Raw genomic sequence first — 13,429 nt, forward strand, 5'->3', positions numbered from 1 at the left:
TGCCACAAATGTGAAACAAATGTGTAATTTAGAATTTTCTAGAAATTTCTAGGAGCAACATTAAAAAAGTAAAAGGGAATAGGTGAAATGAACCAATACAACCAAAACATTATCACCTCCACATATAACCAGTATTTTACAACTATGAATGGTGTTTACATGCTCTTTTTCATCCAGAGGCTTTGAAACCACTCAGTACTTCACACTTAAGCTCATCCTGAGCTGACCGGCCCCACCTTGGGGTCAGTGGTCACAGGTGCCTGGAGGTCAAGAGCAAGGGTGCTCCTAGCAGGCGGCCCCTAAAGGCAGAAAACTCTGAAAAAGTCAGAATTCTAAAAATAACCAAAAGAAGAGATTTGTTTAGAAAGTAAGAAACAGTAGCAGTTCACATTAAAATTCTTTTGGGCAACCGCCTGCCTCAAATCAAGGCTTAACTACCTGAGAAGAAAAGCTGACCAGCCCACTGGGGTCATGGCTCTCCAGAGACCAGAGACGGGAGAGATGGAAGGCCCTTCTGAAAGGCTCTCACGACACACCCCCTGCCTCAGCTGCGCCTCCCAAAGGACAAAGCCAATAATCCTCAAAAACTGGCTTCTAACCCGACTCCAGTCGGGAGGGTTTGGAGGGCAGCACGCAGATTAGGGTGGGGACAAGAAGACATGTCCAGGGAAGACCAGTGACCAGGGAAAGCCAAAAGACAAGGGAGCGTGGCCATCAAGACAGGCAATGGTGCCCCTGAGGCTCAGGAGAGAGGCCTCTGACCACAGCACAATAAAACCGAGGAAAGATGGAAAAAATGATAAACACATAACCTCTCTTCTAAAAACCACCCTTACAGGAGTTTCTGTCGTGGCTCAGTGGTTAATGAATCCGACTAGGAACCATGGGGTTGCGGGTTCAATCCCTGGCCTCACTCAGTGGGTTAAGGATCCAGCGTTGCCATGAGCTGTGGTGTAGGTTGTAGCCGAGACTCGGATCCCACGTCGCTGTGGCTGTGGTGTAGGCCAGTGGCTACAGATCCGATTCAACCCCTAGCCTGGGAACCTCCATATGCTGCGGTTGCGGCCCTAGAAAAGACAAAAACGAAAACAACCCCCCCCCCTTCCACAGAGTTACTGAATTTAAAAAGAAATCAAGGAGTTCCCTGGTGGCTCAGCAGGTTAAGCATCTGTCATCACTGCCATGATATGGTTTGACCTCTGGCCTGGGAACTCCTGCATGCTGCAGCCTGGCCAAAAAGAAAAGAAATTAAAAAGAAATCAAAATTGAAAATACGGACTATACAAATAAAAACTTCCTCTTCCTGATGACTTGATATTCAGACAGAGACCAACTGGGCAGGAATCTGGCAGTGGATGTGGTTCCTGGGAAAGCCTCCCCCGCACTGGCTGCAGGAAGCACGTTACCTCTTTGACATTCTGCAAGGTGTCGGGTGTAATGGTGAAGTCCACAGGACTTGGGGTCAGCTTTCCCTTCTGTGGCTAAAACAGGAGGAACAACCAAAATCAGCAGAGAGTTCCACGGATCAAACCTGTCTTTCCCCATCTAAAGAAATGCAAGGCAGGGAGTTCCCATCATGGCTCAGTGGGTAACGAACCCGACTAGCATCCATGAGGATGCAGGTTCAATCCCTGGCCTCGCTCAGTGGGTTAAGGATCCAGTGCTGCTGTGACCTGTGGTGTAGGTCGCAGACATGGCTCAGATCCCCCATTGCTGAGGCTGTGGTGTGGGCCAGCAGCTACAGCTCCAATTCGACCCCTCGCCTGGAAACCTCCATATGCCACCGGTGCGGCCCTAAAAAGCAAAAAGAAAAGAAACACAAGGCAGCACGGTGAACCAAGACGACCCTGGTCCTAAGAGGCAGGAAGACTGGGTTCCAAACACAGCTCTGCCAAGAAACAAGGCTGTGTTCTGTCAATGTCTTCGTCTCTGTGACTCAGCTGCCTCATCTGTGAAATGAGGGCACAGGCTTCTTAGTCTCTAAGGTCCCTCCAGGTCCAGAATTCAAAAATTTGACTTGAGAGGCAGCAGTATCACTGGGAGATATTTACTCTGAATCTCTCGTAGAATAAAAACACACACACGCGTGACACCGAATCGGCACGTCGCAGCCTCTAGGCACAAGGGGCCGGGGGCCCAGCTCTGAGTGGGGGGCAGAATCTGGACCCATTCTTCACAAACTTGGGACACTCTTTTCATTTAGGACATAAAATGGCATGCATCTTTTCCAGAAAATAATCTAGATTAAAAAAAATTTTTTTTGCTTCAATTTGAAAACCTTTGATGGAAAAAAGAAAAATATGCCCGATTAAATCAAGTGACTTCTGAAAAAAATATTTTCATTATACTTTATACAAAAACATTGTATCACTGAAAGAAATACTTAACACTATGATTATTTTAAACATTTATAGAGGGAAACTAGGAGTTTCCACTGTGGCACAGCGGGTGAAGGAGCTGGTGTTGCCGCAGCAGGGGCCTAAGTTGTACCTGCTGCCTGGGTTCAGTCTCTGGCCTGGGAACGTCCATGTACCGTGGGCGTGGCCATGAACAAAATAAAAAATAAACAAAGAGAGAAACTACAAATATTGGCAGTTCTAAAAAGTCACAAAAATGATGCAAGTAAATAAAGGACATGAGTGATTTTGCTGAACTTACGCCCAGAAGGTCTAAGCTCACGTTTCTACTTCATCACCGCTAGGTGCCCGTGCACATCTCCTACGAGGGTAAAAGGCCCTGCCCCGCAGCCACTGGGATAAGGCCCGGGAGAGGCTGTCACAGGACCCCAGGGCTGTGGGCAGGTACCTGCCACCCCGTGTGGCCTGCAGCACTTGGGGGAGACCTGACCCTCTAAGTTGGCGCCTGAAAAGAATTTTTAAGGATGCTCTGTCACTGCAAAATACGGCAGACGGTGCCGAGCGTGCCTGTATGTTCTCACCTGGTGTGCTGACAGTGCGAGGCCCTGGCCCCCTCGCCCCAGGCCCGGCCACTTCTCTGGCTGTCTGCTGAGGCTCCCTTGAAGGGTGGGGGATGTCTCCTTCCAGGACGAAGAGCAGGCCTGCTCACCACCTGCTGTAATGAAGGGGGCTTCCCAATTGGGGCCCCTCAGCTGAGGCACAAACCCCGGGGGGGCTGTGGCATCACCCTGAGGCCCTGGCCCAGAGGAATGACATACTGAGGCTTGTGCTGCTGGCTGTGCTTGGAGAAATAAGGTGTCTGTCCCTGAGCCAGGAGTCCCAAGTCTCTCCCCAGCATCTAGCAAACACCGCCAGGCTAGCTTAGTGCGGTTAAGGGGGGTCAAGTCCCAGCCCCTGCAGAAGATTCCGATCACTGAGCGCAGACCCCCAAGCAGCACTTACAGCCGAGTGAACGATGAATTCACAGGTCTTTGTCAGGTCCTTGGCCAGCAGGGACCGCTTCATGTCGCAGCGCAGAGTGTACTGTGGGGAAAGGCAGGAGAAGATGTCCTTTTAGATGGTTCGCTTTCATCGTGGAATTGTGTACAAGACACCAGTCCACACAATTTAGGGAAACTGTGCAATTAATGCCTTTTATGAAATTAATATACATAATGTGAGAGCTACTGTTCAAAATAAAGGCCTCTATATAAAAAACCACTTTGAGGTAATTCCTCAGCCACACCCATAGCCACGCCCATGGCAGGACCCACCGAACAGGGGTGCAGAGTCTTGCCTGCAGCACAGGGGAAGACCAGAGAGGTAGAGCAGGAAGGGCACGCAGGTAGAAGCGGAAGGCAGCTCAGACCCGGGTGTCCCTCTCACTGTGTGAGCCCAGACAAGTAACACACCATCTCTGAGCTTCAGCCGCCTGCCCTGGAAACTGGGGAACGAACACTGCCTTAGTGAGGACCCAAGGGATAAGGTGCCATGAACACAGGGCAGTGCTAGGTAAAAGGGCAGCTAGTTTGCTGTCTGGATTGAAAAACGCAGGCAGCAAGGGCTGGAAACCCCTGGACAGACAGCATCTGGAACTTCAAGAGCCAACTTGGGAGACATGGGCCACCCCCCACCTCCCTCTCGCTGGATGGGCTCTGTGTGGGCAGCACCTTGGTTGGCACCGAGCAGAGCCACATCCTGAGTCACGAAGAGAAACGATGCATAGAGACAAGCTTAAAGTCCTGGTGTTCGGGATGCTGGGGCATCTCAAAACTAGCTTCATATCTTAACCTTAGGAGGAATAAAGAAGGGGAAGTCTTTGCAACATTTTTATCTTGGAAAATTCAAATGTATGCAAAAGTAAGAAGAGGAGTCTAAGGAAGCCCCACATATCCACCAGCCACCTTCCCCAAGGGTTGGCTCAGGGCTCATCGCATTCAACCTCTCTTCCCCTCAACCTTCTCCCACCTGCCCACTGCCCCCTCTCCCCTGCGCCCCCAGGCCCACACAGATACATCCTCTGAGCAAAATAACACGGAGAGGAAAGGAATGGAGCATCACCTTTGTTTTGTTAGAGTTTTGTTTTTTTGTTGCTGGTTTTTTTTTGGGCTGTGCCTTAAGCATGTTGACAGTCCCCTGTCAGGTATCAAACCCATGCTAAGGCGGTGACCGGAGATGCCGCAGTGACAGCACAGGATCCTTAACACGCTAAGCCCCCAGGGAGACTCCTTATCACACCTGCGTTGAACTTGACCATATTCGATTTCTCTGGTCTGTGTGCTATTTTTCTGAGCTGGCCACCACCAGTGCACCTGCTGCAAGATGGGCTCTGGCCCCCGAGGTGGAGCCCACCTATCTTCCCAGGGCTAGGCAGTGAGCTGAAAGCTTGGCTTCAGCAGGGACAGTTCCCTCACGTCCCTGTCACTGGGTTGAGAGACTGGTAACAAAATTCTACAAGATGAGGGCTATCTTAAGGCTTATGTTAAAAAAATCAAGTAAGAGTTCCCGCTATGGCCTAGAGGGTTAAGGACCCACAGTTGTCTCTGAGGATGTGGGTTCGATCCCTGATCTGGCTCTGTGGGTTAAGGATCCAGCATGGTACACAGGTTGCAAATGCAGCTCAGATCAGTGTTGCTGGGGCTGTGGTGCAGGCTGGCAGCTGTAGCTCCTATTCTACCCCTAACCTGGGAATTTCCGTATACTGCAGGTGCAGCCCTAAAAAGAAAAAAAAAAATCACATAACATATGTTTAATAAAGTTACTGTGGTTTTGATCATCCAGGAAAAACTTTAGAATTATGTTAAAAATAACTTGTAGAACTGGAACTATATGTATAGTTGAGTCAAGAAGCTACAACTATTATGAACAATGTGACCACATTAAACGAGAAGCTATTTTGGACTTAAGGTACTACTGGGAGATTAAAATTTAAAAAAAAACCATCCCTGTCTGCAAGGATGGATATATACAGACAAAATATTCTCTATCGGGATTTCGGTCGGGTTTCCCCAACCAGAGGAGCTCAGGAAGGCTGGTACTACGTATGCACGCAGCACGTGTGTGGTACCTACCTCTATGCGTGTGTGTGCCGTCTTCCTCCCGTACAGCCCACACACTGTCTGGAACAGGTAATATATTCTGTTCTGACTTGACTGGTCTCCTTGATCTTCTTCCCAATGGGAACGTCCCTCACTTCCTTTTAGTTGCAAGGGTTTAGGCAGGGTTGAAGCCCCCCCACCCCGCCTGGCTGTGGAAGTGACCAGAAAGCCAGGACTGCTGCCAGGTTGTGGGGCAGAATCCTTCCTGCTGGGGTTGCCAAACCAGGAAAGAGACCGCAGGCCTGCAGCCACCTGTCAGCAGCCGGCTTCACCAGGGCAAGCAAGAGCCTGCCCGGGACAGGCCCCGCCCCAGAAAAAAAGGCCAAGCTGGAGGTGGACTGGTGTCCACCCCGGTCTAGCCAGCCCCTGCAACGGACAGTTCCATGATCCAATATCCCTCTTCCGGCTAAGCCGGTTTGAGCTGGGTTTCTATAACTTGCAAATCAAAGAGTGTGTGTAACAGGCACCAGCTTTTGGCCACTAAATGTTTTTTAAGAGCGAAAGCAATAGTTGGTAATGAAAGGGATGAGTCGGGAGGGGGGAAAGGTACACAAAAGAGGACAATCCTTTGATGTCATTTACGTTCTAGGAATTGCGTTAAGTCCTTTTCCATGTACTCTCTTCATTAATTCTGACAACAGGCATGTAAGAATCGTTAAGATAACACAAGGAGAGTCACCATTCATTTCGTCATTCAGCAAGTATTCACTTGGCACATTCTAAGCACTGGGAACTCTGCTGACAAGTACTTCAACCCAAGACCGAATCAATCCTCTAGGAGGAGAGGCTGTGAAGGCCACTCGGGGTCACAGGGGTGGCTGTGAATTCATACCTACCTGTCACCAAAACCTATGGCCTGAGTCCTTATGCAACACTGTAAGGCAAGCCCAGGTCTGTCTGCTGCAAAGCCCTGGCTCTTTCACTCTACCGTGATCTTTCCCAATGACTACGGCACGATCTAGGTGGTAAGAGCTACAGGAAGTCAGAGGGGTGGGCAGGGTCAGAGGCGGGCAGGGCGCCCCAGGAGGTACATGGGCCGGAACAAGGAAAGAAGATGCGTGTCCTTCCAGGAAGGATATCTTCCCCGTGAACAAGGAGGACTAGCATCTCTATCATTTAATTCTGAATATACCACTTCAGCAGACATGTTGGTACCGCCATACTGTGTGCTGCAGTATAAAATCTTGCTAGTGGGCCACAGGAGAAGAACAGACTACTCTTGCCTGTGATTTGAACAAGTCTTAAAAGAAAAAGTGAGTTCCCATCGTGGCTCAGTGGTTAACAAATCCGACTAGGAACCATGAGGTTTCGAGTTTGATCTCTGGCCCGCTCAGTGGATTAAGGATCTGGCGTTACGTGAGCTGTGGTGCAGGTTGCAGACGCGGCTCAGATGCCACACGGCTGTGGCTCTGGTAGGCTGGCGGCTACAGCTCTGATTAGACCCCTAGCCTGGGAACCTCCATATGCCGTGGGTGTGGCCCTAGAAAAGGCAAAAAAAAAAAGAAAGAAAGAAAAAGTGATTGCACAAAGGACAACTAGAAAAGACTACAGCTTCTTGTATGTACTAACAACAAAGATGAGAAATGGAGGCAATGTGGCCGAGAAGAATCAGAGCAAACGTCATCAAGCTCTCCATCCAAGAAGTTACAGGGAAACCAGCCCCTGCAAGTTGGCAATTTAATACTGGCTACTTTTTTTTTTGGTCTTTTTAGGGCTACTCCTGCAGCATATGGAGGTTCCCAGGCCAAGGGTCGAATTGGAGCTATAGCTGCCAGCCTACACCACAGCCACAGCAACACGGGATCCAAGCCGAGTTTTCGACCTACACCACAGCTCTCGGTAATGCTGGATCCTTAACCCACTGAGAAAGGCCAGAGATTGAACCCGCATCCTCACAGATACTAGTTGGGTTCGTTAACCATTGAGCCACCACAGGAACTCAGATACTGGCTACATTTTGAATCCTTTATTTTGTCATAGGATCGTTTCCGTTTTTACATGATGTTACTACAACACGATTTCAGTGATGTAAGATGTCTCAGCATCTCTATAATTTGAGAAAGAGGTTATCAGGGTTCAGTAACAACACTTTCTATCCAAAGTCACGCGCCCAGAATCTTCGTGCAATAAGCAACGGCATTAAGAAGGTGATGCCCTGTGTGACCGTGGTGGTCACTGTCCAACAGGAGGCCAGAAAAAGACCTGTTTAGAAACTGAGAGAATGAACTGATGAATGAAAGTGAATCAAGAAGCATAACCCTAGTTTCTCTCAAGAACTATATTTCTCAATAGAAGCAATGACCAATTTGAGTAAGAACTGGAAATTAGAGGAGTTCCCTGGTGGCCTAGTGGATAAGGATCTGGTGGTGTCACTGCTGTGGCTTGGATCCAATCCTGGGAACTTTTGCATGCTGTTGGTGTGGCCAAAAAAAAAAAAAAAAAAAAGAACTGGGAATTAAATGTTAACTGTGGTTAAGCAGAAGAATGTCCCTATTTGTTGGAGATAAACATTGAGGTATTTTGAGGGGGTGTGTCAAGATTGTGTAACTAAACTTGAAATGATACAGGAAATGGAGTTCCCATCGTGGCTCAGTGGTTAATGAATCCAACTAGGAACCATGAGGTTGCAGGTTTGGTCCCTGGCCTTGCTCAGTGGGTTAAGGATCCGGCGTTGCCGTGAGCTGTGGTGTAGGTTGCGGACACGGCTCGGATCCCACGTTGCTGTGGCTCTGGTGTAGGCCAGTGGCTATAGCTCCGATTCAACTCCTAGCCTGGGAACCTCCACATGCCGTGGGAGCGGCCCAAGAAATGGCAAAAAGACAAAAAAAAAAAAAGAAATGATACAGGAAAAAATGAAGAGATGAAACAGACAGCAAAATTCTAATAAATGTCGAATCTAGGTGGTAAGTATAAGGTTGACAAGCTCTTAAAATTAGAGATTAAGACGACATCTCTTCCTTTTCAGAAACGTATGAGATATATGGGGAGGTGCACAATTCCAAGCTGAGGTTAACCCTCAAAGTGGCAAAATCTGGTGACTAAAATAAAGGGGGGGAGTTGAGGTTATTATTTACCTTACTAGAGAGTTAACCACACGTTAACTCTCTTCTTGCATTTTAACTAGTTTTCAACTACAGCCAGCTACACAGGAACACACATCTTGTATATATATATCTGTATGCTTTCCTTGGCAATATTGGGAAAAGGATGAGATTCCCAATTTTATTTGAAACAAAGTAATCTTTTAATAAGAATGATAAACCCAGGAAAAGAAACAAGTATGACCATAGAAAAAACCTGATGTTACTCTAATCAGTTTCTAACGAACATACACTTCTATTATTAAATAAATGGCATCAGAAAACCACAATGGGTAAAAGCAGGTGGATGCCGATTCTGGCAAGAGAATAAAAATAATTTTGAAAATCATCGTTTGAGGTATTTTCAGTCTTGCTAAAAAGGCGGTTTTATTATCTTTCATGGTGAAAATAGTTTCAACGTACAGAAAACTCCTCAGAGGACCTGGGCCTCTGTGTCTGAAATCTGCATGCCTATGCTGGGAGCTTCCTTCGCCCCTAACACTTTACTGCTACTTCTCACGAGCTGCCCAAAGCCTTCAGTATACACATGGCCTGAAACAGGTGCACCGATAACAAAGGTTTTCTTTAAAGGAAGGTATTTATTGCAAAAGAGTACATCATACCACTTATGTTTCTCCTTGACCATCTTTTAGGCAATTCATAAAACTCACATACACACAAACCTTTGGGTTCAACCTGCACAACTGTTTTGAGGATTTCTTTTCTTGTCTTTTTGTCTTTGCTAGGGCGACTCCCTCCGCACATGGGGGTTCCTAGGCTAGGGGTGTAATTGGAGCTGTAGCCAACGGCCTACACCACAGCCACAGCAACTCGGGATCCGAATTGCATCTGCAACTTACACCACAGCTCACGGCAACACCGAATCCTTAACCCACTGAGCAAGGCCAGGGATTGAACCTGCAACCTCATGGTTCCTAAATTGGATTCGTTAACCACTGAGCCATGACGGGAACACCAAGGATTTCTTATCTTGCTTTTTAGGGCTGCACCCAAGGCATATGGAGGTTCCCAGGCTATGGGTCGAATTGGAGCTGCAGCTGCCGGCCTACACCACAGCCACAGCAATGCCAGATCTGAACCATGTCTGTGACCTACAACCACAGCTCACGGCAACACCGGATCCTTAACCCACCAAGTGGGGCCAGGGATCGAACCCACATCCTCATGGATACTAGTCAGGTTTGGTACCACTGAGCCACAGTGGGAACTCCGCAAGGATTTTCATTTTTATGTATTTGTTTATTTAATTTTTTAATTTTTCTTTTTTTAGGGTCATACCTGAGGCAAATGGAAGTTCTCAGACTAGGGGTCGAATCGGAGCTGTAGCCACTGGCCTACACTGAGGCCACAGCAATGCCAGAGCTGAGCCGCATCTGCGACCTACAGCACAGGCTCATGGCGATGCCCAATCCTTAATCTACTGAGCGAGGCCAGGGATCAAATCCGTGTCCTCATGGATAACAGATTCGTTTCTGCTGAGCCACAATGGCAACCCCCAGGATTCTTATTTCTAAAGTGCTATTTTTTTAAGTAGGGGAACGGTCTCTACCAAGACCAAATGATCAGCTACAAGTTAACAAATAAATCACAAACTTTCCTAACTTGCAGCTCTCTTGCACAGACACAAGACAAAATACTTTTGTCTCATCCAGCAAGGGAAGGGCCGCAAGGCTGGTATCACAGAAGTACCTTTCTTTCCGCTGAATAAAGGAAAGGCTCTCTTTCTCTCGCTGAGTCATGACTCCAGACTGCGCCTGAGACAACAATAGCAACTGTGAAAGACATCGGAACAGCCGAGGTGGGCGGGAAGTCACAAATCCACTTCCCCCTCCTTTACAAGGTTTGTTGGATAAAGAATACAAGCCTGTGTCAGAGCAGCGGCCTTTGGGTACTAGACAAAGAGAAACTTATACGCATAAACAGACAAGTTAGCGCGGGTGCCAGAGAGGAGGGAGGGCCTATCTATTACCAACCATAAAAGCGCTCCTTACAGTGTCAGCGCGGCCGGAATGGAGCCCCAAAGAAACAGCGGAAGCTCTGAAAAGAAGCTACAGCACGGGTCCCTCCGGACGCCCATCAAAGGAAGGGTCGTGCATGAAGTACGTTCTGCAGGGAAAACTGAGACGCCTCCACAAGAGAGTTCACGGGAGGGCTTGGCAAGAAACACAGAACTAAAGAAATAAGAATACAGGAACTTTCAGTGAAAGAAAGACCGAGCTGTTTTGCAGAAGAAAAGTTACGGAGTCAAGGGCTCGGGATGAGGAGACGCTCACCTGGATGTTGACAAACACGCCGTGGTAAGTCTCATACAGAACTTTGGCGCCCTTCACGTGGAGAGGAAATTCAAAAGGAATCTCGGTTTTGCCACTAGGGAATTTTCCTGGCTTCGCCATTTCGACGGTGCTGTTGATGATCTGGATAGGCTGTAAAGAAAACCAAGCTTAGTCCAACAACACGCACTTTTTGATGCACTTTCTTTCAAGTTACTGGGTTGATTAAATAACCTTCTGAGAGACACATGCGCCAGCCCTTGGCCGTCACCATCCTGACGCCTGGGCAGCCAGGTGCCACGTCTGCAGACCAGCGGTGAGTCAGCCCAAGTCTGGTTCGTTTGCAGGCTGGACGCTTGGTGTTAGGTGCACAGTAAGAAGTGAACCAATGTCTCTCTCCCTCGTCCCCCGAAACATCTCAGTCCACTCTCCTAACACCCCTCCTGGCAGGCACCCCCATGTTCCGAGTGAAGCAAACGAAAGGTACTTGGCCAGGAGCAGGACCCTCCAGCAGCCCAGGGCGCCCGGTGGGCCTCCTGGGCCAGCCCAGGGAGGGGGACACTTTGAACCTGCCTTAAAGGCGGGTATGACACCTTCCTTAGTTAAGGTATTCTAAGCCTGGGTTTAGAACCCTTCTGAGAAAATCCATAACTTTGGAAGTGAGTCTCTAAGTGCTGAGGGAGGAAAGTAAGAAAATTGTGGAAAAACCCCGGGAAGGCCCTGAATCCGAGTATTGCTACTGAGCCCTTCTTTCCTCCTCTTTCCCCCTCAAAACGCAGAGTTACCAAATCCTTCAGGAAAAGGAAGCTGTATAGCAAAAAGAATTTACATCCTGGAACACATGGCTGCACCCACAGCATACGGAAGTTCCCGGACCGGGGACTGCACATAAGCTGTAGCTGTGACTTAAGCCACTGCTGTGGCAACGGTGGATCCTTAATCCACTGCGTTGGACTGGGGATCAAACTCATGCTGCTGCAGAGACAACGCTGGATCCTTAACCCTCTGCACCACAGTGGGAACTCCCAACACAGAACTTTATTTTTATTATTTTTTTTAATGGAACATTCCTTTTATTTACTTAGTCTCAAATTATTAACCATACAGGAATTGGGATGAATGATTTTACAGTTTATACTTGGATATCAAAAGAAAAAATGAGAGGTGTGGCATAAAATTCGATACTGAAGCTTTCCTCACAAGTACTTTCTGTTCAAGCCTTTGGCCCCTTGGATCCCCGAAGGCAGTTATCATCCAACACATAAGCAGGTCACAGTAAATCCTAAGCCCAAGGTCACCTCCCTCTCCTCCTCCTCTCTCTCCCCACCATGCACACACAAAGCTCTGAATGTGTAAAATCCTCTCTTGTGTCAGAAGAATCTAGGCAAGATTCAGAAATGTTTCTTGCAAACAGCAAGGCACCATCTATAGCCATGATGAACCTCACATTTATTTTGAATTTAGAGCCTCTGACCTGTAACAACTCTTCAGTGATCCATTGGTTGTTTAGTAGCATGTTGTTGAGTCTCCACGTGTTCGTGTTTTTTGCAGTTTTTTTTCTTGTTGATTTCCAGTCGTATAGCGTTGTGGTTGGAAAATATGCTTGATATGATTTCAATTTTCTTAAAGTTACTGAGGTTGGATTTGTAGCCCAGGATGTGATCCATCTTAGAGAATGTTCCATGTGCACTTGAGAAGAATGTGTATTCTGTTGCTTTTGGATGGAAAGTCCTATAAATATCTATTAAGTTCATCTGGTTTAATGCATCACTCAGGGCCTGTGTTTCCTTATTGATTTTCTGTCTGGTTGATCTGTCCATTGCTGTCAGTGGGGTGTTAAAGTCCCCCACTATGACTGTGTTATTTTCGATTTCTCCTTTTAAGGTTGTTAGCAGTTGCCTTATATATGGTGGTGAACCTGTGTGGGGTGCGTAGATATTTAAAATTGTTCTATCATCTTCTTGGATGGATCCTTTGATCATCATGTAATATCCTTCTTTGTCCCTGAAAATATTCTTCATTTTAAAGTCTATTTTGTCTGATGTTAGTATTGCTACTCCAGCTTTCTTTTGATCCCCGTTTGCAGGAAATATTTTCTTCCATCCTCTCACTTTCAATGTGTATGTGTCCCTAGAAGTGAAGTGGGTCTCTTGAAGACAGCATATATATGGGTCTTGTTTTTTTATCCATTCAGCCAGTCTATGTCTTTTGGTTGGGGCGTTTAGTCGATTCACACTTAAGGTAATTATTGATATGTATGTTCTTCTTGCCATTTTATTAATTACTTTGGATTTGTTTTTGCTGCTCTTTTTTCTTTCCTTCTTTTCTTGTTCTCTTCTGCCTATAAAAGTTCCTTTAGTATTTGTTGTAAGGCTGGTTTAGTGTTGCTGAATTCTCTCAGCTTTTGCTTATCTGTGAAAGTTTTGATTTCTCCTTCAAATCTGAACAAGAGCCTTGCTGGGGAGAGTAATCTTGGTTGGAGGTTTTTTCCTTTCATCACGTTGAGTATCTCATGCCACTCCCTTCTGACCTGCAGAGTTTCTGTTGAAAAATCTGCCGATAGC

The 13,429-nt window shown here is 47.2% G+C and overlaps 1 protein-coding gene across 2 annotated transcripts in view; it reads right to left on the reverse strand.

Moving 5' to 3' along the window:
* Positions 1-13,429, reverse strand: part of VPS26C (VPS26 endosomal protein sorting factor C) — a 55,192-nt gene that overhangs the window by 6,700 nt on the left and 35,063 nt on the right. For both annotated transcript variants that reach the window (XM_047796454.1, XM_047796462.1), the window contains 3 exons: positions 10,869-11,018; positions 3,360-3,440; positions 1,407-1,481 (listed from right to left, as the gene is read on the reverse strand). In XM_047796454.1, coding sequence (XP_047652410.1) covers positions 1,407-1,481; positions 3,360-3,440; positions 10,869-11,018 — 306 coding nt within the window. The remainder of the gene's footprint in view (positions 1-1,406; positions 1,482-3,359; positions 3,441-10,868; positions 11,019-13,429) is intronic.

The sequence above is a fragment of the Phacochoerus africanus genome, chromosome 1 (assembly GCF_016906955.1).
Source record: "Phacochoerus africanus isolate WHEZ1 chromosome 1, ROS_Pafr_v1, whole genome shotgun sequence".
Taxonomy (NCBI): Eukaryota; Metazoa; Chordata; class Mammalia; order Artiodactyla; family Suidae; genus Phacochoerus; species Phacochoerus africanus.